Source organism: Rutilus rutilus (genome assembly GCF_951802725.1).
Source record: "Rutilus rutilus genome assembly, chromosome: 1".
NCBI lineage: Eukaryota > Metazoa > Chordata > Actinopteri > Cypriniformes > Leuciscidae > Rutilus > Rutilus rutilus.
In genome coordinates this window covers 61,031,082-61,056,645 of record NC_140209.1, presented here as the reverse complement: position 1 = coordinate 61,056,645, position 25,564 = coordinate 61,031,082, and the positions used below count along the sequence as shown (strand labels likewise).

At 37.5% G+C, this 25,564-nt stretch overlaps 1 protein-coding gene and 1 long non-coding RNA gene across 5 annotated transcripts in view; one reads left to right on the top strand and one right to left on the bottom strand.

Annotated features, from left to right (window-relative positions):
• LOC311295150 (uncharacterized protein) overlaps nucleotides 1-24,968 on the top strand; it is a 38,362-nt gene extending 13,394 nt beyond the window's left edge. Inside the window, exons 4-8 of the mRNA XM_084416361.1 lie at nucleotides 3,275-3,448; nucleotides 5,890-6,063; nucleotides 7,600-7,761; nucleotides 18,720-18,766; nucleotides 23,528-24,968. Coding sequence (XP_084272487.1) covers nucleotides 3,275-3,448; nucleotides 5,890-6,063; nucleotides 7,600-7,761; nucleotides 18,720-18,766; nucleotides 23,528-24,084 — 1,114 coding nt within the window. The 3' untranslated portion in view covers nucleotides 24,085-24,968. The remainder of the gene's footprint in view (nucleotides 1-3,274; nucleotides 3,449-5,889; nucleotides 6,064-7,599; nucleotides 7,762-18,719; nucleotides 18,767-23,527) is intronic.
• Nucleotides 1-25,564, bottom strand: part of LOC311296478 — a 152,141-nt gene that overhangs the window by 58,157 nt on the left and 68,420 nt on the right. The window contains exons 2-3 of one of the 4 annotated variants that reach the window (XR_014628600.1): nucleotides 22,297-22,403; nucleotides 21,173-21,920 (exon numbers count right to left, since the gene is read on the bottom strand). This is a non-coding gene — a long non-coding RNA (uncharacterized lncRNA). Of the gene's footprint in view, nucleotides 1-21,172; nucleotides 22,404-25,564 lie in introns of those variants that run through there. The other 3 variants (XR_014628601.1, XR_014628598.1, XR_014628599.1) reach the window with 3 other exon arrangements.

Below are 25,564 nucleotides of genomic sequence, written 5' to 3'. Positions count from 1 at the left end.
TGTGCAATAAAATTTACAGAATCTGAGAGCTGAGATTTTTTTTAATATCATAACTAACCTGCTCTGTCTAGTCTGTCGGTCTCCGTGTCCTCTTTGCTGTCTAGTCTGTCGGTCTCCGTGTCCTCTTTGCTGTCTAGTCCGTCGGTCTCCGTGTCCTCTTTGCTGTCTAGTCCGTCGGTCTCCGTGTCCTTTTTGCTGTCTAGTCCGTCGGTCTCCGTGTCCTCTTTGCTGTCTAGTCTGTCGGTCTCCGTGTCCTCTTTGCTGTCTAGTCCGTCGGTCTCCGTGTCCTCTTTGCTGTCTAGTCTGTCGGCCTCCGTGTCCTCTTTGCTGTCTAGTCTGTCGGCCTCCGTGTCCTCTTTGCTGTCTAGTCTGTCGGTCTCCGTGTCCTCTTTGCTGTCTAGTCCGTCGGTCTCCGTGTCCTCTTTGCTGTCTAGTCCGTCGGTCTCCGTGTCCTCTTTGCTGTCTAGTCCGTCGGTCTCCGTGTCCTCTTTGCTGTCTAGTCCGTCGGTCTCCGTGTCCTCTTTGCTGTCTAGTCCGTCGGTCTCCGTGTCCTCTTTGCTTCACGAATTTTTTCTGTGCGTGAGAAAATGGATGTGTGGCGTGAGAGCGTGTGAAAAGTGTAAATTGCGTGTGTCTCGCGGTGAATGCGTGATAGTTGGCAGCTCTGGTTACGTTGGTCAACATCAGCGAATGCTGTCTGTCAAATTAATGTAATTCAAACTAACAATAAAAATGTAATATGAACAAAACGAATATGAACATATTCACTGGTAAAGGTGAAGGTGAGTACCTTGAAGATGTCATATTTCAAAATCACTTGACATCAACCAACATTCTGGAGTCAAAACGTCCTCTATTAGGAGTTGGCTCGGCTTCGGCTATGGCTCTAGGGTCGTTGTGAAGGTAGGGGCATAGAGACTAAGCCGTTTCTCGGTTGTTACTCTAGAGTAGACCAACTCATTTTCTGGAGGTATACTGCCCCCATCTGGTATGGAATGTGGAGTATGAATTGATTTTTTGGCGGACATTATTGCACATGGCACCTTTAATGTGTTTGAGACATGGTGTTTTCCTCAGTGCATAACTTACATTTCACAGGTATATTCTCCATCTGTAAATGTTGGAAGGTCATGCAAACATATTTTGCTATCAGTAGTGGACAAACCTTATGTAATGTAGTCTTCAGTAAACTTCACAGACTTCAGTGAACGAGCGCTGATGCACACCAAACAGACAGAGCGCAACAGAATAGGAGTGCCATAATTCTGACTAAAATATACGTTTTTCTAGAATATTTTTTCTGCACATTAAATGTGCCATATGTAGTACTTTAAACCTACAAGTAAATGTATTTTTATAATATAAGTAGCTGTAAAGTGACTATTGTAATGGGGTAATCATATGTGGGCTAATAATTACTAATCTCAGATGAGTAAATGTGTGCTTCTTACCAGTTACCACTTAGTCTGTACTTTTATTATTTATTTTCATTTGCAGTGAATTTAGCTTCAGTTTTGAAAAACATTATTTTGGGGTTTTAGATTGTAATATTGTTGTTACAATGTAAGAATGAAATATGTTTTTTTTTTTTTGCATTATATGTATGTATATAGCATAGCCTACAAAGTTACATTTACTATTGTTTTCATAGCCTTCAACATGAACTTTGTTTGTAGGACAACATTGGGCAGGATATGAAATGCATTTTTATTTTATTTAGAAATTTCTTTAAAAAGTAGAAAATACCCATATATATATATATATATATATATATATTAGGGGTGACCCCGAATAGTCGAAGATTCGATGCTTCGATAGGAGGAGCCTGATTCGACTACCGATCTCATGGTCGAATCTTCGCAGAGGTGTTTTGAAACGAGGATCATGCCACTTTGGCTATATGAGGGCGCTCAATTTCACATAGAACTAGCTTTTATGTCAATACGTTAATATTCAGCCTATTATGATAATGCTGTATATAAAAATGTGCAAAGAAAGAAGCTTTTAATAAATATTTTTTTAACGTGCGTGAATAAATCCAAACACCCCGTGACAGATTTAAGTTTCACTTTCGATCCGTGACCGACAGAGGAGCGTCTTCGCGGCAAGGATTTAAATCTTTAACAATGTCTGGGATAAGAAAATCTAAAGTGTGGACACCATCAGAAAGGATATTCTCCAAGGCTGGATTTAGCATCAGGAAAACCATTATCGCACTTCTGCCGGCCAACGTTTACACGTTTCACGCATAGACTGGGTTTCACGTTAGATTTTATCCGCGCGCACAATTTGAAAAGACTCCAACGGACACAGTCAGAGTGAAAGACTGGATTTGTTCTCTCGATCAGGTAGGGTACAAGTGATTTCAAAACTTTTCAGCCGGTTCTAATTTGATTTTTGGATGCTGTGAACATAATTAGCTAAAAAGACTGCCACTCCAGTTTAGCATTTATTGTTGTTTCTGCAGTTAAAAAGACAAAGTTGAAAATTCTGGCTACTATCGTTATTTTAATAATTTCTTTATTTTTATTTTATTTATTAATCTGTCAGGGTTATCTAATCTAACTATTTGTGGCTTGTGTTTTGAATATATGTTCCCCTGCACTTTAGGCATTTTGCACACATTTGCTCCTCATCTTGTGACTTGATTCTAATTTATTTCGTTTTGTATTTTTTATTTATTAGAAAGGTATAGGCCTATTCTGTTCTAATTTAATTTTAGTAAATTAATTGTTTATTTTTTCGGTGCATCGATGTTGTGCTGTAGGCTGGCCTGCTCACACAGGTAATTTAGCCGATTTAATTTGATTTGCATGTGAAATGCAAATCCTGTCTGCAGTGTGGCCTTTCTGGAGTTATGTTATTTCTTAGTTTTATTGATCCAAAATGTTTTTATACATTTTCTTCTATATCTTTGTGTGATTTTCTGTACATCGCGGCTTTGAAACGTTAAAGCCCCGCCCCCATACACATGATTCGACTATTAGTCGACTATAGGCAAGACATGACGATTCTGATTCGACTATGAAAATCCATAGTCGGGGACAGCCCTAATATATATATATATATATATATATATATATATATATATATATATATATATATATATATATATATATATATATATATATATATATATATATATATATATATAATAATTAGTTATTAGTTTTAGTGAGTAATTTATAGATTTGTATTCACAAGCATAATACTATATAAATTGATGCTGATTTAATTTTCAACCAAAATAATCCTATTAGTTCTTCTTTTTCAGATTAACAGGCTGTAAGATCACTGATCAGCACTGTGATATTGTGGCTTCTGCTCTACAATCACCAAACTCCCCCCTGAGAGAGCTGGACCTGAGTAACAATCACCTGCAGGATTCAGGGGTGAAGCTGCTCTGTAAGGGACTAACGAGTCTGAACTGTCAACTCATCATATTGAGGTTTGACTTACACATTTATTCATCCAATATGTTAATGTTCAAGAACAGTTCCCTGTCTATAATTTTTAAGGAGAAAAATTAAGTATTCCACTTTGACAATACAAGTGTCCCACTTTAACACTATTGCCTGAAAGTAAGTGGGGTTTCTTCAGAAGACGTATGTTACACAGTGGTTGCAGCAGAGATGAAACAGGATCTAAGTGCAGCAGCTTTACCAAAAACAAACTCAAACTCACAAAACAATCTCCAGAACAAGAACAGAAAAACCAACTCAATGCAACGTAGAACTGACAAAGAACAGAAAGAAACACAAGGCTTAAACAGACAGAAAACAGAGGAATTAATGAGACTTATTAACTAGACACATCTGAACTGAAACTCAAATCAAATCAGAAACCATAGAAACAAACAGGCAGGGGGCGGAGAAAGACAGAACGTTGTTGTTTATTGTTGTTCTTCCTAGTGTTATTATTTTTTTATTTTTTTTTATTACCGTATATACCCAACTATAAGACGACCCTGAATATTAGACGACCCCCCCCCCCCCCCCCCCCGTTTTCCATTACTCTCATCGTGATATTAGATTTTGGTCATATCGCCCACCCCTAGTTGCACACATACCTGTATATTGGTTAGAACATAAAGTAATTTATAGATTTTTTAAAAATACCTTTTGCAGTGTTGTATATAGTCCTGTATAAGGTGTGCCGCCGGACCCTCAGTATCCCCATATCCTGCCTCTCTGTCGCTGTCACAAATTCTAGAACAAATATCTAAAAAACAATTTGAAATATTTGTTGTTGTTTTTTAAATAAAGATTTATATATATATATTTATATATATATATATATAAATAAATAAATAAATATATATATATATATATATAAATATATATATTTTAGGGATGTCCCGATACCACTTTTTCACTTCCGATATGATACTGATGCCGCAGCTTTGGCTATTTGCCGATACCTATATCAATCCGATATTTTTATTTTATTGTTGAACTAATACTACTAATAATAAAATATATGGAAGCACTTTGCTCAATTAGCCACATAAAAACATCTCACTCAAATGGAGAACAAATACTTCTCCAGTATATAGTCCACAACAACAGCTGATAATGAAAGACTGCCACCCTTTATTCAAAAGACCTTGAGATATGTTTGGTAATTGTACCTGAATGAATTTAAAATTAATTTGCTATATTTCAGATCAATATATTTGTTTCCTTAAAATTTTAATTACCTTTAACTTTATTCTCATCTGAATTATAAATAATTTATTTCTGTATAAAATACTACTACTTTTAAAAACACATTTGATTTTCTTTTTTAATCAATGTAGAATGTAACTTAAAAATAAACAGATTAGTGCTCTGTTTTAGGACAAGAAATGAAAACCAATGCAATGATGAATGTCCAAAAGATGAGATCATTTTTGCTTTTAAACAGCGTGTGTGTGTGTGTGTGTGTGTGTGATTTTGGTTGGGTGACAGTTACAATTTGACAAGAGTTTACAGTTTGACAAAAGCACAATGTTGTGTTTTACACAAATATAAGTTACACAAATATAAGTAGGCTAAACACTTTTTGCAGTTTTAATGATGTCCTGTATGAAAATGACGGAGTATGTTTTTGTTTCCACTGTTCGATCACGCCCGTGCCTCTCTCTCTCTGACACACACACACACACACAGCATTCCAGCATTGCAATCTTGACATCGCAGCCTGTTCATTTTGCTGCGTTCACACTAAACGCGAATAGAGCGTCAAATTCGCGTCTATTGCGTCTAGTTCGATGCTTGAACAGTTTGAATCCATTCGTGCGTCCAAAGCGAATAGGATGCGCCGCGCGCATATAATGATAAAGTGAGCTTTTGAAGCGATATAAACGCGCGTTCAGAGCTAAGGTGGGCTACAGATTAGGTGTCCCTAAAGAACCCGCTTATGCGCGTATCTAACAGTAACGTTAGTTCCATATTACAATTAATGTGCACGCGAGTTTTATTTATTTTTATACCGTGTATTCTCTGTGTAAATCCATGCACCGAACGTAAGTTCAGTACGAATACCATTCCACCCCTAATGGGTATCGGATCATAGGTATCGGATACAGTTTTTTCTCCCCTCCGATATCCGATCTAGCGTTTTGGGCCAGTATCGGCCCGATACCGATGCCGTGGATCGGATCGGGACATCCCTAATATATATATAATGCCATTCAGCCAAAAAAAAAAAAAAAAACGGAGATATGATTTTTTTTTTTTACATATTGCCTATGTAATACTATGTGAACATAATTTGAAGAAATTAGTTATTAGTTTTAATAAGTAATTTATGGATTTGTATTAACAAGCAAAATACTATTTAAATTGTTGCAGTTATATGTTGATTTCATTTTCAACCAAATTAATCCTATTAGTTCTTCTTTTTCAGATTAACATGCTGTAAGATCACTGATCAGCACTGTGGAATTGTGGCTTCAGCTCTACAATCACCAAACTCCCCCCTGAGAGAGCTGGACCTGAGTAAGAATGACCTGCAGGATTCAGGGGTGAAGCTGCTCTGTAAGGGACTAACGAGTCTGAACTGTCAACTTAACATTTTGAGGTTTGAGCGATACATGTATTCATTAAATATGTTAATGTTCAAGAACAGTTCCCTGTCTAGAATTTTTAAGAAAAATGAAGTATTCCACTTTGACAATACAAGTGTCCCACTTTAAAGGCCATTGCACACTGAGTCCGAAATTCGCATCCGAAATTTTCGCACGTAAAAAAAAAAATTCGACCTCACGTTGTCAATCATGCTTGCACACTGTCTACGAAACTTTCGTCCGTAAAAAAAAAATTCGGATTGGGTTCGATTTTCTGCGTTTTTCGCATCCACAGCCAGTGTTTTGTGAGGTTTTTTGAAAATTCAGAGCCACCGTACAAGCGAACGACAAAATCCAGAATGACGTCTGACAAGTTGATACTTCGTCTCGCAGCACAAGTACTGTATGAAAAACAAAATGGGGATTACAAAGACACTGAATAAAATATAACCTGTATACAGCTGTTCTGTCTGCCCAGCGCTTCTGCCGGCCGAGTGTGTGTGTGTGTGTGTGTGTGTGTGTGTGTGTGTGTGTGTGTGTGTGTGTCCGTCCATAGACATACTGCCAGTTTCTGTTCAGGATCGATTGGTTCACGGAAATTGGTGGTCTTCTTTTTAATATGTGGCTCCAGTATCGCTAGCAAAGCATCAAACTGTTCCACTGACATTCTGAGGTAAATTTTGAATCGTTTGGGATAATTTCGCAACTCCTTGATAAGGAGGTGAAACTCTCCTTCCTCTCGGCGCAATCTCAGGATTGGATGGACCCAATATTTCCTCTTTCTTTTTCTCTTTTTAAGAAGAAAGAGGGCAACAAATTCATCCTCACTGCTTGACGAATCCATTTAGTATTTTTTGCGTTTTTTTCCGCAAAGGTTTAATAAATACGCATCGGACTCAGTGTGCAAGGTTTCTGTGCGTGACGAATTTTACTGCTGACGAACACGAAAAAACGCATACGAAAATTTCGGACTCAGTGTGCAATGGCCTTAACAGTATTGCCTGAAAGTAAGTGGGGTTTCTTCAGAAGACATCTTTTAATGTTCTTCTTCCCAGTATGGAATTGTTTTTCTATTTAATTATTTTTTTAAATTTTTTACTATGGTAAGAGACATCTTAATATTACCAATAAACGGCACATTCGGGCCAGACTTGGGGGAGAGGTGCTGTAATAATGTAAAATATGTGTGCACCCCAAAAACAAAATCAAGACTTTGTAAAAGGGCATAATAAGACCCTTTTGAAGTGAAAATAATTATACTGTGATATATATCGTTATTGTGAAATAAAATTACTTAAATCGTGATTTTGGTCATATCGCCCACCCCTGGCTGCCCATATTCCTGCATATTGGTTATAACATAAACCAACTTATTGATTTGTTTTTGAAACTTTTTGCAGTGTTGTATTTATAGTCCTGTATAAGAGGTGCTGCCGGACCCTCAGCATCCCCATATCCTGCATCCCTGACGCTCTATCACAAATCCTAGAAAAAATATCTAAAACATTTGTAAAATTGAAGCACAATAACATGAACACTTGTTGTTATAGATTATCTTGCTGTTTGGTGACAGAGGAAGGTTGTGCTGCTCTGGCATCAGCTCTGAGTTCAAACCCTTCACACCTGAGAGAGCTGGATCTGAGCTGCAATCACCCAGGAGAATCAGGACTGAAGCTGCTCTCTGACACACTCAAACATCTGGACAAACTCAAGTATGTTGATCATGGAAATGATTTAATCATTTACTCAACCTGGTGTTGTTCTAATGCTATTAGCCCTTCTTTCTTTTTCGGACCAAAAAAGGAGAATTAAAAAAATTATTACTGTTCGCACTCATCCACACATTGGAAGAGAATCAGCATCAAGCTTTTAAAAAAGAAGCAAAAGTATCAGAGAACCATCCGATCAGGCCAGCTGACAGTCTTGCCTGGGCCCGGGACGAGATAATCTTAGATGGGCCCCCCCACAATTTTTTATTTTTTTTTACCACAATTCACACCCCGCTGTAATTGAAGAGAAAAAAATCTCCAAATGCTCCACGTGAAACTGCGGTCTTCCGACCTTTTACTATCGTGTCAAATGATTTTGATTAATATGCGCGAGGGAGAGAGAGCAAGACACATTCGACGTGTTGTTTCAAGACGTGAGTGCGCGCGCGGCCGTGTCTCTCGTTATGCGCCCTGTCAGGCGATCAGCACTCATTCTATTCTACATCACTCGCCGATTAAAGTGCTGTCGACGTTAACTCAAAATATTTAAATAAATTAGCGCAGCATCCGTTTTTTTCTTGGCTGTCTGTGAATGTCCTTACACACACACACACACACACGCGAGGCAAAGAAAGACGCGCGCCAGTATCATGCGCACAGACATCGCGCCAGAATTGAATTCTCTTCCGTGCTTGAACGAGCAGTAACACATTTATGCCAAAATGTCAGTTTTGTCGAGTATCCTCATAAGAGCAGTCTTAAATGAGTTAAAGTCTTAAATGAGTTAAATAAAGTCTTAAATGAGTTAAATAAAGTCTTAAATGAATGTAAAGAGTGAGAGAATGAGACGCGTGTGAGATCCGCATCATGTGCAGCAGCGGCTGGTCTTAAAGTGACAGCAGCCTCTAATGCTGTCTGTCATTAATGTTAATCAAAGAACAAAGGGAACCAGTGGCGGCTCGTCAGGGGAGGCACAGGTGAAAAGTTTTTGGGTGAAAATGTCTCAGAATGTGTATTTATTGTGTGTAATTTCACCTCTTCAAGTGTAACTCCATTGGTAAAAAAAATTGTCAATCACCATTGAGTATTTAACTTTCAGCGATTAGGAGTGTTGAGAAAAGTAACATGGGAGAGGAGGCTAGCTTCCCTTGAGATTTCAACCAATCATCGAAGAGACGTACATTACTTGATATTAGTTTGAACTTCTATCACTGATGTACCATGGAGAGTAGAGATAGTGAATATTTGATCGCAACAGCTACAAAATGAAGGAAGACCTATAGTCTAAGCTAAGATTTAGGGCCAGCGCAAACCCACTTTTGGCATTAAAAAACTACTGTCAGGATCTACTAAAGACACACAGTGAAAAATTAGCGCTGAAAGGTTTGTATACATTTATTTTTGCGGCTGACTTTATTGCATATACACTTGTAGGAGTTTCCCTTTCAGATGCAAAATTTATAGGAGGAGAGTATTTAAATGATTCACGCAAGGTGATTTACTAAAGGTTGCGCTCGTCCATGTACTGGTGTTCGCACCATTATTTACTGCCGAAAACAACTACGTCTTAAACCAGATGCTAATTTGTACTGCTCTTGGTAGATTGCGTTGGTCATTATGGAAATGATCTGTCTGTGTCTGTGTTCTTTAATTTGCATGTCGTCAGTAGATCACGCGCAGAACTTTCCACTCTGGAAGCGCTCTCACGCTAATTTGCCGTTTAGTAAATCTGCCCAATAGACTACAGCAATCAGCTTCACTGAACGGCCGAACATGCTCTTTTACATGGACATTTAAAGGATGGAAGGTTGAATTTTAGATTTTTGAAATTACGTTTTTATTGTCTTGCTGTATATGTGTCGTTTTCTGCAAATATTCTGTCTAAAAGTGACCAAAAAAGCCATTTTAAAGCAGTTAAAAAACCTTGGATGGGGATCCCCTTACGGAACAAAAATGCATTGGCCATGAATGGCTATATATTAATAAAGATAGACATAGACATACATACATAGAAATTAAGAGTATTAATTAAAAGTAATACTCACAAAGGTTTATCCTTTGTGTACATATATCGCACATACATGTTCCCATATAAATGTGAATGTATGTTCACACATATATATACAAACAAATACATTCATGGAATGAGTTACAACAGATTTCTAGTTCCCAGCATGCTTTGCTTCTGACTGTTAAAGGAGAGCAAATGTTAAAATTACGTGTTATTTGATGTGTTTTACTCAATATTAATGTAGGGGGAGATCTGATAGTGTTTAATGTTGTATTATTTTGTAATTTCAAAGGTTTTCTGGTATGTGTGAGTTACTATAGTGCTGGAGAGTAGAGCCTGTGGTTCGGTTGACGATTGCCCAAACACCATTAAAACTATATTTACTGTATTTAAAAGTAATGGCTGTGCGCTCCTCAGCACAGTGATAGTCTCCTGGCTAAATACTTTAGTACATGCAGGCGTGCTTGTGCTTTTGTTAACTAGCTTGAAAATATGAAATGTTTATAATGTAAGTAATTATAAAATATAAGAAATATAGTATGTTATATATTTCTCTATATATGTGTTTATATGCATGAGTAACCATATCTGCAATATATTACACATACAGTACCATATCTGATCACATATGCATCTATATATTATGAAGTGTATTACTGAATATAAAATTACATTAGTAAATATATAGATATATTAGTAAATAATAATTGTCACATATTTTTTCAATATATGAAAAGCGGCTATTCCTTATGTATTATTCAATATATTGTAATATATTAACACAATATATTATTCTGTATATTTTCAAATGTACTGTTATATCATTTATTGATAATTAATATATTCGTAAGGGTCAGACTGCAAAAATTGTGTGTGCTTCCTCCAGCCGCCACTGAAGGGAACAGAGAATAAACTCACTGCTATTGACTAAAGAAAATAACTTTTGTATCTTTAATAAGGATTAATCTATATTTGAATTATAAGTTATGCAGTGCAGACTGTTTGATAACTTTATTAAATTTAGTATATTTCCGACCTGTTAGACACCGGTACTGGTAAATATGGTCACAGGTAAATATGACATTTATTATGGGTTGATGTGAGGATTGTCGTAAATTCACTTAAATTAAAAGTTGTAAATTTTTTTTGTTAAAGTCTAATAAATGTTAAGAAAAGTATAGCTTTCAAAACACTATAGTGTTGAATGGATATAATTAATGTTTAAAATTGAGGGAGACATCATCGAGACATAAGTTGCTGTATTAGTATCAGTGATCCTGATTCATTCATAAAAAGATGCCATAAAACAAGTTTTTAAAATATACTGTCTTAATGTTGCTTCTACATTAATTTGGAGATTAACTGTGAAATTATTACATTATAAAATATATTAAAAACATATAAAAAGTCAGTGTTTTTAATTGCGATTTAATCACAGAAAAATTTGTGATTTTAATATAGTTAAATTTTTTTTGATTGACAGCACAAATGATATATTGTATTATAAAGAATGGTACAGTTAACACAGCACTGTAAAATAAAATGTTTTCTTAGGTAACCTGAAATGTGCTTCATTTAGTCCTGAATTAACTGCTTTGTTTTCTAAATAGGGCTGTCCCGATAACCGCAATATTGTAGTACCGCGATACTGACAAGCAAACCGCAGAGGAATGAGTGTTTCCTTTTGTCATAAGTATATCCTTCTTGTTTTGAACTTTGTGCATGAATGCTAAATAAGTTAATCATCATTGATCTGTGATCCGTTCGGATCAATATCTTCGGTTTGGCACACACGTGATCCGCGGATTGATTTATAAAAAAATAAAAAATAAATTGTGCGCATGTTCAGTCCACACAGTGTGGTCATGACGAGCAGAGGAACGGAGGAGCTTGAACGCCCCGCGTCATTTAAATCCCCTGTATGGGAGCATTTTGGGCCGCGCGGAAAACACGTGCATGCTAGAAATAGAACCGACGCCTATTTTTCACACGACACACAAGCGTTTCCAGGCAAAATAGATAGGAAAATATGTTTATATGTTATTTTGACACGAATACATAATAAATGTCATTTTGATGTTTGGAAGTGTCTAGGTTTTGACATAAATGCAAATATAAATTTAATAAAAAAAAATATTATCGATTTTCAAATACTGCACCTGTCAATACAGAACGAAATATTCTATAGCCAACACTGCCGACGTTGTCTTTGCTGCTATATATTTACGTTTAACATGAAGTATAGGCCTTCCACAACTCTCATATATCACCAATGAGGCTTATCATATGTAGATAAGCAGCAGCAGCGCCGTGTCAGATACATTTCTGGTGTGCAAAGACATGGAAAACGCCACGCAAACGCCACGCAGCTGAAACGCCACACTCACGCCACGCAACCAGTGTGTGGCCGGCCTAAGTTGTTGTTCATTAAGTTAAAAAGAAGATATTATGCCTTGTGCACTTTAAGTTGATTTTATATATATTAATTTAATAATTTAAAACTGTTAATAAACAAAAAGACAAAATGTATGTTTATTTGTCTTGTCTTTTTTATTATCATTATTATAATTTTTTGCTGATCCGAAAAATGATCGGATCCGTTACTCTGATCCGAGAAACGATCCGAACCGTGAGTTTTTTGATCCGTTGCACCCCTACTCTTAATGTTTAAGGGTATTTACCATGAATGGCGGCAGCGCTGGTCAGTGCATTGAATCAATGCCATTGGTCTCTATTAAAGGGATACTCCACTTTTTTTGGAAATAGGCTCATTTTACAACTCCCCCAGAGTTAAAGGGGTGGTTGATTGCTATTTCACTTTTTTCATTTTAAATACTGTGTAATGTTGCTGTTGGTGCATGAACAGTATCTGCAAAGTTGCTGCGCTGAAAGTTCAACGTAAGCGGAGATATCGTCTTTTAAAAATCAGGAAGTTTAATGCCTACAAAAACGACTCGAATGGGACTACAACGAGATACTTCCCGGGTTTTATACGTAACTAACCCATACATTTACATCAACCCTCCCTCCGGAACATGTTCTGCTGTCGAAGAGGAGGAGTTATAGTGGAGAGAGCTGTAGCTGTCAGGTCTTCTGTGTTCAGGCTTCCTACAGACGCTGTAGTTCGTCAACAATGGTTAAAATTTAAGTTTGATTATGTTCCTGACAATTACAATCGTAGTTTAGCTCTCTGTGCTGCGCATTTTACGGAAGACAGCTTCCAGAATCTACACGAGTTCAATGTCGGATTCAACAAGAAACTATTACTCCAACATGAAGCAGTTACAGCTTTAAAACCAGAGGCCACAACCTGCAAGTAAGATTTAATCATTTTAGATGTATTTGCCTGTATAATTTAAGACGTAATGTTTTAGTTTTATCAAGGATGTAAAAAAAATGCCAGCGCTGGCTTTAGTATAGGCCTATGACAGATGCGTAAACATTTTGGACCCGAATTTGTAATATGTACAAATTTTGTAAACGTATTTTCCATGTATAGCTACTTTATGACGTATTTTTTTTATTTGATCAAGAACGCAAACCAATGCCAAAGATGTTTGGTTATAGTAGCTAGTTAGTTCGATGTTATTTTGTGTGTATAAGAAACGTGTGCAAACTTCAAAAAATTATCGCAACAGCGAACTTCAGCTGCTGTTATCACATGTACACCTAAAGAAAACGACAAACTGAGTAAACTAACCGGTAAGTTTTGTGAATATAGTTAAACAGTTGTTCATTCTATCAATAAAACAATATGTTTACAAAACGGTATTACTCAGTCCTGTATTCAGTTATATTAAATGTTTAATCAGGGGGAAAGCGTATCTCAAAAGCTAACAAACAGTAGCATTTTCAAGTAACAGCGTGTGGAAATTCTTTGAGAAAATAATAATAATTAAAAAAAAATTACCATTCAGAAACGTTTAGTAAGAGCCGTGTTTGCGGAGGTTCTGCTTGACTCTCTTCATCACCGCTCTCTGGGTCTGATTCTGGCTCAAACTGATGAGGCAATATTGACACCATTACATTTGACCGGGCCAGGAGCACATGTAACTGTCGCCCGTAAAGGAAATGGGCGTGAAGATTCCGGACGCAGTTTAGCCAATTACAACACACCGGCCGAACTAACCAATCTGAGCTCATTGCCTCTTTCTGAGGGAGTGGTTTCATAGACTCAGGAAGTCAACCGGTCGTTCAAATGACAGAGGAGGAAGCGGCTTACAATAAAGGTGAAATTTATGAAAAATAAGGCGTTTTTTAACAAACGAAACACGAAGACATGTTATATTGCAGCCCATAAACACAATCAAGCAAAGAAAAAAGGCAGTAAACCACCCCTTTAAACAGTTGAGTTTTATCATTTTGGAATCCATTCAGCCGATCTCCGGGTCTGGGGGTCCAACTTTTAGCATAGCTTAGCATAATGAATTGAATCGGACAAGACCATTAGCATCTTTCTCAAAAAAATGAACTATACTCTCATTCCTGCGTAATAATCAAGAAACTTTGCTGCCGTACCATGAGTCCAGCAGGCGTAATATGTGCTAATGGTCTTGTCCGATTCAATTCATTATGCTAAGCTATGCTAAAACTGGGACCCCCAGACCCAGAGATCGGCTGAATGGATTCCAAAACGGTAAAACTCAACTGTTTAACTCTGGGGGAGTTGTAAAATGAGCCTATTTCCAAAAAAAAGTGGAGTATCCCTTTAAGTGAAGCATCAGCTTCAGTGTTAACCATGCGACGCATTGATGGTCAGCTGAGCTTTGAAAAGTGGAGCTCAAAGTTAAAATAATTAGCACCTTGTTTCATTACATCTATCTTTTAATGAATCAGCGTTTTTTAATGTGATCGTTGAACAGTTTAATGACTCTGTCAAAGTCAATCTCTTGCCGCCACCCAGTGGCGTAACACTGTAACTGTGCGCAGACTAATCGATATGCATTGAGTGGTTTAGTCCACATTTTCTGAAGAGACTCGATCGCTTTATATGATGAACAGACTTCATTTTTCCTAAATTCACATATAAACATTCATCAACTCACACATCAGTTGTGTGTAAACGTAAGCTCAAGTATGTTTGCTTGACGCGTGTTAGAACCAATCAGAGATGGGCATAAATACATGGAAATGTATTTAAAATACAAATACAAAATATTGTGTGACATTTTTTATTTAAATACAAATACAGTATTTTGAAAATACACAAAATACATGTGAAATTGGCCATCCAGTGCAGGTATAGGCCACAGCGAATGAAGAAACTACATAGGCCTACTGACTTTACATTCCTAACCTCATCTCTTTCTTTTTTTGCAGGTAGTCCAATGCTTTTTAAGTAATTTTATGTGTATTTTATGTAAAGTTTATTTGTTTCTATAAGTTTATTAAAATTAGAAAGTGTAGCCTATCTAAAATTTAAAATTATAATTAATTTAGATTCATTTGACACTATTTACCCCTTTTTGATTATTTTTTATGTACAATAAAACTAGAAGCTGAAGATGTTTGTGGTGTATCATTCATCAGTGCTTCTTTTTCCACTCCAACGTTCCAATAATCCCTGATTACTAAAAGCTGCACGGATAAATTTGCTTACCCCACAAACAGGCCCATCTATGTAAACGATCTATAAAAAGATCCATCAATTCAAACTTTATATCATCGCTATGATATGTAGTGTCATATCACCCAGCCCTAACATGCAGTAAAGCTTTAAACACATTTGACAAGCTAGTTGATAAAAATCTACTATTCTTTATTTTATTCTTTCATGTTAACTGAAGTGAATAATGCACTATTTTAACTTTAATCAACAAGTAGAATTGATCATGACATTCTCACCTTACAAAAAAGAAAAGAAAAGAAAAGAAAAACATCGCTGATCCAATGCTGAGCTAGTGAATGTCTGAAGTAGTTGATGCACAAAATCAGTACCCTGATAAAGAGGTTGACTGGCAAAAAGTATTTTATGTATTTTGAAAATACAAAAATACTCATCTTAAATGTATTTAAATACAAATTACATTAGATTTTTTTCCAAAGGATTTAAAATACAAAATAGTATTTTGTAGGCTATTTCAAATACGTATTTTAAATACATGTATCTGAAATACTGCCCATCCCTGGAACCAATGAGGTTCATTCTTGTGTTACGCAGCACACTTTAACTTCTGCAAGAGCTTACATCATTACATCAACTTACATCAAGGGTCAAATCAAATAGAAATGCCACATTATAGTGAAACTTTACAAAAGAATGGACTGAAGTAGAGTTTCTCGATGCGTTCTCTGGGTTTACTGTGTGTGTGTTTGGTGCTCTGATGCCTCCTGAATTTGCAGAGCTTCATGCTTTCATTCGCTAGTCTCTCACCACAGATTACACACTCATTCTCTCCTTTTTAGCGCACACATTTTCCTCTTCTCCCTTTGCTACGTCCTTTTTTTAAGCTGCATCTGTCCATTCCCACTCTCACGATACACAGCTAAAAACTCTCGACATTAAGGAAATTACTTCTCTTTTCATATATAAACTATTATTAAAATATTCTAAATGGAATTATTTATCATGCTCCTAGGAGGAGTTTTTTTTTTTTTTAGTTAACGTTTCTAAAGTTATTGACCCAATATGCAAATCACCTTTTTTTAATAGATCATCCTTCTGAGTTTTACGATTTATGTTCTCAATTTCGGTGCTTGGACCCCTAGTAATAAGTGTGGCCAGTGCCACAACTGTTAGGTCACAAAAATAGAAACTTGTGCTGGGGACAGAGACGCATTCGGAAGTGCATTTGAGTTGATCAAGGTTTTATTTTCAGAAGTGCTGGGTACAATGATGCATTCATTTTTTTTCCTCTTTCGCGCAGGTCATGTTTCAAAAGACGATGTCCTGTAGCTTACTAATGTAAATATATAAAAATGTTTAATAAAAAAGCGTTGCTAACACAATTCAGTTTAAATAGTACATTTGGTTTAATTTGTCATTTAATGAGGTCTAATATATGTTATTAGTGGTGAGAATTTTCACGTGAATAAATACATAGATCCGACAACTTTAAGCGTGTATTTAAGTGGTCCAGTGGCAGAACTTTTCCAAGCGTGTCAGAGGTTCTGGGTTCTAATCCGCACTTGTATAGGTTTTCTTTTTTCTCATCAAAACCGATTATGTTTATCAGTGGTTGTATATCAGGCAGGGACACGCGTGTGTGCATTTTGTTTTGTAATTTCACCAGAACGAATAGAGAGTCTCCACAACGGATTGAAGTGCGCGAGTGAAGACCGAGAGAACACAGTCCAAGAGAACACAGTCTCCGACTGATCGCAGCGCCAACGAGCACTTTTATAACTTGATTTAAAAAACAACACATTTCAGCGCTAGATCATCTCTTATTTAACAAATGAACTAAATGAATGCTCTGCTAGTTAACTGGAGATGTTTTATTTATTTGTATTGGTATAGCCTATTAGTGTCGCGAGATATTTCAAAAGTGGTGGGGACATGTCCCACCCGCCACACCCGCAAATTACGCGTGTGTGTGTGTGTGTGTGTGTGTGTGTGTGTTGGCTATACATGTGAGGGCGAAATGTTCTCACCTTTATAGTGAAATAGTAAGAAGACATTTTGAGGACATAGCGAGAACATTTTACTGGTCCACACTAGTTAAAAAACTTAAATCTTAAAGGTCCCGTTCTATGTGATCCCATGTTTCAAACTTTAGTTAGTGTGTAATGTTGTTGTTAGAGTATAAATAATATCTGTAAAATTATAAAGCTCAAAGTTCAATGCCAAGCGAGATATTTTATTTAACAGAAGTTGACTACAAAAAACGGCTGGATTGGACTACACCCCTCTACATCCTGCTTTAATGATGTCACTAGAACCGTGTTTAGACTAAACTCCGCCCACAGGAACACAGGCGTACTGATGGCGAAATGTCAACAGACGTGGTTGATGATACCGCAAAAGTTTAATTCGAAGTTGTTAGTTTGCTCTGTCCATTTCACCACGGACTGTTTTTCTAACCTGGAATAATATCAAGCAGACTTCTCTCAGCGTTTCATACTGACGAAGGGGACTATTTCAACTATATCCAGCAAGCAGTAAGTAGTGATTTAATATGGAAGTAGCGATCACTCTTCACATCGTTCGTTTCTCTTAGTAGGATGAAAATAATCTTACTTAAACTGTGATTAATATACAGAAAGCGATCAAAGAACAATCCCTTTCCAATCGCCCAAGCTATCAATCACACAGCGCGAGTTTATATGGACACTTGCCAAAACTCGTTATGAAATCAATGACGCTGTTACACTGCACAACGAAGCTCTTACTGTATTTATATGCCTCATGTTTGCATTGGAAATCATTAGTGAGAGTGCAGAAACTGCGTTGCAATGATAAGATCTTTCACGCGATCAACAGACTGTCATCTGCTCAGTGCTCATCACTGCAACCTTTTATGTGATGGGAATAGATCTAAATACTTAAAAACTTCTCACGATTCGTTAATCCAGATAGCTGTAATAGTAAAAACCTATAATAGCTGTAATAGTAAAAGTTTTCCAGATAGTTCCACATTTAATGCCAGATATTTCATATGCAAGCATGTCAGCCAATCACAGCAGAGGGCGTTTACGCTGAAGTCTCTCAGCAGACACGCCCCTTCAAACAGAGCGTTCAAATCAGGGGTTGAAATCAGGCTAGGAAATATGCCTTTTATTTCTAAATTATAAAAAAATTTGATCTAAAAAACATACTAACATTATTAAATAATAAAAATAATCCATGGAATGGGACCTTTAATACTAGTGTTTCTGTGTTTGGGAGTGAGGCTTGAGTTTGCCTTGGCCATAAAAAATAGCATTAACCTGATATAAAATGAATGGTCTATGCAATGTCCTCACTAATATAATGAAACAAACTGTGTGTGTGTGTTTGTGTGTTTTCTAGTGTGGATCACGGAGGAGAGATCAGGATGTCAGCAGGACCACGCAGATGTAAGTCCACAAACACACAGTTTTAGTTTTTGGTGTTTTGTTATGTTGGCTTGAGAAAGCTATTAAACTTATTATTATTATTATTATTAGTGGTGCTAAGCTAACACACACACACACACACACACACACACACACACACACACACACACACACACACACACACAGGGCCTTAAGGTCCCAATATACTCCCGGCGAAGTTCTTTTTCGTTCTTCATTAAGCCGGGACACACTTAACGACTGTAAGGCCGATTATGAATGTAGTTTGATACTTTTGACTGATCACGGCCGAACACGCCGAGTTAGAGACCGTTGCGTTCAGTCGTTGTTCACAGTTTGTGTTTAAAATCTGCTCTAGTCGTTGGAAACTCTGTAAGTGTGTTCAGTTCAGTCCAGTGGAGATTTCTTTAAGACTGCAAGAGAAGCTCGGCTTCCCCTATAATGTCAAAAAATGAATGGTCAAATATGTACTATTGTGTTAACATTATATTGAAAATGTGTTCATCTCAAAGACGAGTTGGTTCAGAATCAGTTACATACAGCAGGTCGGCTGACTCGATTCTCATACATTCCCGTAGCGTCACAGTGCATTTCCCTGTTGAAGCCCAGCGTCCATTGACATCAGTGGGGCGGCTCTGAACAGTTTTTTGTGGGCTGGCCTGGACTCCGGGCTTCTGCGTGATGATTGGAGGGTCTGTTCAAAGGCTGCATCTCCTTTTGATTGACAGCAATTTCATACAATCAAAAGTCGCTGATGTTGAAGCTGTTCGAGCTCAGTCCCATCGCGGATTTTTCAAAGACAAACTGCTGCAATCATTGCTTGTCGAAATTGCTAGCCAATTTTCATAATACATTTCACACAATTATACATTTATACCTTTATTATATTATTATTTATTATATTTTTATATTATTATTAGTAATAATTCAAAAATAATTATAAAAAAAACATTATTATTATTATTATTATTATACTTTATTATATTATTATTTATACCTTTATTATATTATTACATTCATTTTTCACAGAGCATTTTCTTGAAAAGGAACGTAGAATTTACGTATAAATAAATGAATAATTTTTATGATGTAGGCCAAAAATGAGCTTCCCCTCTTTGAAAGACCAGCAGCCGCCACTGGTTCAGTCTAAGAATGTTTCAGCTGGTCGTTAAGTGTGTCTCCGGCATTAGCGGTAAAGCGAAGTTGGAAATACGCGAGCAGCGATACACTGTTAGTGAATATCTGACTCCGCCCACACGGCTGAGAGCGACGTCTAGATGAATATGTAAATATGTGCTGCACACTTTCCTCTCAGTGACTAAATAAACATCTTTATAGAGAGCATAAGAAAATACTCTGATCAGAACAACATGGGCATGTTAGCATGAGCTCTGCAAATTAGCACTCCAGTAAAGTCACGTTTATTTATATGGCATTTTATTCAATAGATTGCTTAAAGCAGCTTTACAGTATTAAACATGATCAACAGTGTCAGAGCCTCAGATTATCAGAAGCACAACTTCATCTCCTACTATAAAGCGGCTCTCCAGTGTGTTCATGTCTTCACCCGCGGAGATCTTTCCTCGACAGCATCAACAGATGAAATGAGTCAGAGAAGAGTTCAGTGTGAAAGAAGGCGGAGCCTCAGCGTACGCATCATATTACGTCATCGTCACGGGACCAATCAGCAAAGCTCGTTTTGTGACTTCAGAGTTTTTCTGTTTGTCTGAATATTTTGTTGATTGTCATTATTGTTGAGATTCATACACTGATTCTTGATGTGTGTGTGAGTCTACATGATCCTGTCTAAACGTTTCCTGCATTTTCATTAGTATTGACATGTGAAGTTAACAACTATATGAACTAGTTTAATCAGAGATTAGAGACTCTGGTGTCAGTGAATCACTAAATGATGACTATCATCACTAAACAGTGACCAACATCTGATCAGTTTCTCTGGTGTGTGTTTGCCGTAACACACACGTGTCAGAAACACACAGTTAAAGCAGTCAGAGAGAAACTAATGTTCAAAACTCAAGAGTCGAGAGCAACTAAAGCAAACACTGAACACAACTTTAATATCAACATCAACATCTGAACTGTTCATTCTCAATAAGAACTTCAGCAGGAAAGAAATAAAGTCTGTAATAAGAGGAGATGCAGAGATCTTGAGAGATCTGTGAGTGTTTAATGTTCTGATGGGGTTTAAAGTGTGTGTGTGTGTGTGTGTGTGTGTGTGTGTGTGTGTGTGTGTGTGTGTGTGTGTGTGTGTGTGTGTGTGTGTGTGTGTGTGTTTGTCATCATTGTGTTGAAGAGTCGAGCCTGAGCTTCAGTTCAGGAGAGAAACCCTGATGATATTCTGCATGATGCTTTATTTCACAGGCACTAAATTATACTTGCATTCATTACTGTGTGTGTGTGTGTGTGTGTGTGTGTGTGTGTGTGTGTGTGTGTGTGTGTGTGTGTGTGTGTGTGTGTGTGTGTGTGTGTGTGTGTGTGTGTGTGTGTGTTGAAGAGTCGAGCCTGTGCTTCAGTTCAGGAGAGAAACACTGATGATATTCTGCATGATGCTTTATTTCACAGGCACTAAATTATACTTGCATTCATTACTGCATGTGTGTGTGTGTGTGTTTTATTTACAGTGAATGTGTTTGTTAGTAATAATTCAGGAAATTCCTGTAAAATAAAGTGTTTTTCTGTGAAAAGTTTAATGAAAACTTGTGCACTTTATTTCTGTTTATCAGTCATTGACAGTTTTTGTACGATTATGTGTTTACAGTGCATGTGTGAGTCAGATCATCATAGAGATGAGTGGCTTTGCTCTTTTGATGTGGACTGATATTAGTTTATTCTAATAGCATATATTCTATAATATATATACTATTCATATATACTATAATATATCTATTATATATCTATAATATAATTCTACCAGTTTATTAGTTTAACCCTGCTAACTGTCTAGCCACATCCTAGCAACCATGTAGAGCTCCCTAACAACCATATAACATCACGAATAAGCCATATTTCAGCACCAGAACATAATGCAGACTTATGAAAACCATAGCAACCACCTAGAACACCCTAGTAACTGCCTAGCAAACACTGAGTTACCTAGCAACTGTCTAGCAACCACCCAGAACACCCTAGCAACCACCTAGAAACTGCCTAGCAAACACTTAGAGTAACCTAGCAACCACCTAGCAACTGTCTAGCAACCACCCAGAACACCCTAGCAACTGCCTAGCAAACACTTAGAGTAACCTAGCAACTACTTAGCAGCTGTCTAGCAACCACCAAGAACACTCTAGTAACTGCCTAGCAAACACTTAGAGTAGCCTAGTAACCACCTAGCAACTGCCTAGCAACTGTCTAGCAACCACCCAGAACACCCTAGCAACTGCCTAGCAAACACTTAGAGTAACCTAGCAACTACTTAGCAGCTGTCTAGCAACAACCAAGAACACTCTAGTAACTGCCTAGCAAACACTTAGAGTAACCTAGCAACCACCTAGCAACTGTCTAGCAACCACCTAGAACACTCTAGTAACTGCCTAGCAAACACTTAGAGTAACCTAGCAACCACCTAGCAACTGCCTAGCAACTGTCTAGCAACCACCCAGAACACCCTAGCAACCACCTAGAACAGCCTAGTAACTGCTTAGCAAACACTGATAGTAACCTAGCAACTATCTAGCAACCACCCAGAACACCATAGCAACCACCTTGAACACCCTAGCAACTGCTTAGCAAACACTGATAGTAACCTAGCAACTGTCTAGCAACCACCCAGAACACCATAGCAACCACCCAGAACCCCATAGCAACCACCTTGAACACTCTAGTAACTGCTTAGCAAACACTTAGAGTAACCTAGCAACTGTCTAGCAACCACCCAGAACACCATAGCAACCACCCAGAACACCCTAGCAACCACCCAGAACCCCATAGCAACCACCTTGAACACTCTAGTAACTGCTTAGCAAACACTTAGAGTAACCTAGCAACTGTCTAGCAACCACCCAGAACACCCTAGCAACCACCCAGAACCCCATAGCAACCACCTTGAACACTCTAGTAACTGCTTAGCAAACACTTAGAGTAACCTAGCAACTGTCTAGCAACCACCCAGAACACCATAGCAACCACCCAGAACACCCTAGCAACCACCCAGAACCCCATAGCAACCACCTTGAACACTCTAGTAACTGCTTCGCAAACACTTAGAGTAACCTAGCAACTGTCTAGCAACCACCCAGAACACCATAGCAACCACCCAGAACACCCTAGCAACCACCCAGAACCCCATAGCAACCACCTTGAACACTCTAGTAACTGCTTCGCAAACACTTAGTAGTAACTTAGCAACTGTCTAGCAATCAGTGATCAAGACTGTATTTCCTTCAAAACCTTCACACTTTCTGGCCAGTCTTTCTCAATAAATCTCTGGATAAGTTTTCAGAACAAAAAAAAACCCCGCTGTCTGTAAATACATGTCTATGAAATTCAGCCATAAAAACATTTCAATTTGTTCAATTTCAAATGTTCAATATACGTATAAAGAAATCTAATTCAGAACTATTTAAAATTCCACATAATATTCAATGTTGTTAATTACACTTGTCAATAATTCACATTTACACAATTCAAATTAAAATCATTTTGTCATATAAGCTCCATATCAAGTCAACATCAAAGTTTGTCTTGAACTTTTTGATCTAGTTGTAGATGTTGGTGTTGTAATGTGTGTGTTCTTGTGTTCAGATGCTGTTGATCTCACACTGGATCCAAACACAGCAAACACTCATCTCGCTCTGTCTGAGGAGAACAGAAAGGCGACGCATGTGGAAGAGAGTCAGTCGTATCCTGATCATCCAGAGAGATTTGAGTATAATCCTCAGGTTCTGTGTGGAGAGAGTCTGACTGGACGCTGTTACTGGGAGGCTGAATGGAGTGGAGATTATACTGAAATATCAGTGTCATATAAAGGAATCAAGAGGAAAGGAGGGAGAGACTGTGAGTTTGGATGGAATCAGAAGTCCTGGAGTCTGTTCTGCTCTGATCACGGATTCTCTGTCCGTCACAATAATAAGTCCACTGCTGTTTCTGCTGGTTCAGGATCCTGTAAGAGAGTAGGAGTGTGTGTGGACGTGTCGGCCGGCACTCTGTCCTTCTACAGCGTCTCTGACACACACACACTCACACACTTACACACATTCACACACACATTCACTGAACCCCTCTATGCTGGATTTGGTGTTTATAATGTTAACTCTTCTGTGTCTCTGTGTCACATTAAACACACACAACTAACTGACTAACACACACTGACGGAAACACACACACACACAACTGACTAACACACACAAACACACAGATTAACATGCATTAAAAACTGTGTTGCTGTTCTTGTTTCTTTTCTCGTGTGTTTTCTGTGATCAGTGTATAAACTCACTGTCCGTGTGTGTGTGTGTGTGTGTGTGTGTGTGTGGGTTGTCTGAATGTTTGTTGATGTTGGTTTGAAGATCTTGTTGATCATAATAAGAATATCATCAGGATGTTTTCTGGGTTTTTGTTGTTTCTTTAAATATATTTGATCATCTGTTGTTTCCAGAAGAGGAAGACGAGCCGCTGAGTTTCTGTTTCCAGTTTCATTTGTTTGGTCACTTTTGTTGTCGAGTTATTGTGTTGATCTGAATCTGAGAAAGAGAGAGAACGACAGAGAGAGAGTTTGAATGAAACTGTTATTGATAATCACACACACACACACACACAGCGTCAGGATGAAGATGTTTCTGTCAGTCTAACAGGAGAGAGACACAAACAGACACACACTTGGTGCTCAGGCTTCACTGTATTGTCAACATTAATATTGTGTAATATTTCTCAGGATGTATTTTCAGGAGATGATGTAATTTTACTGTATTAGAGTCACAGAATGATCCAGCGTTCAGAAGCTCTGCTAGAGAAACACGTGTTTATGACTGAACTCTAGACTGGGTTAAATCTGTTTGACTCTTGCTGCACATTCATTCCTCTGAAGAATTTAAATATGACAAAATATATATTAATACGTTATAAACTTGATTTGTCTAGTATTTTGTTAAAACATTCTATAAAATTATTAAAACTAGGTTCAAATCTATATAGCAGGTATCATGTATTCCTGTTTGAAACTTTATAATAAATTATATATTAATCAGTGTCTCAAGTGTATTTTATATTTAGTGTTTCTCTAATCAAAATGAATTCAGACTGAGTTGAACCAAGAGAAAACACTACCGTCTACAGCCGCGAGAGGGCGCTCTAGTTGGCGGAGTTGTTCAGAAGCGACACCAAGGATGAAGAAAATGATGTGGAATGAGATCGCGGGAGCTTGGTGAACTTGTTTACTGGTAACTTGCTTGTTGGACTCGCTGTCTTATGTTAATTTAGCCTATTCAGCCTCCCAGGTATATGTTCTTTATGCTATTGTGTAGCTGAAGAACTGTTAATGTGTTGCGTTAACATACCGGACACCTATTCAGCCTGTTGTTCTGTGTGCTACTGTGTAGTTTAATAACTTGCCTTTCCAGATTAAATGTCTGTTCTTGGTCTTGGATTTTGTGAAATAAATTTCTTAACAAATGTGATTTATAGTCCAGTGCGACTTATATATGTTTTTTTCCTCTTCATGACGCATTTTTGACTGATGCGATTTATACTCCGGAGCGACTTTAAATAAACCAGCAGGATCTGAACACTCAGAGGAGAGCGAGAGAACACAAGATGACAGAGAGAGTGAGTTTAGCTCTACTGTTC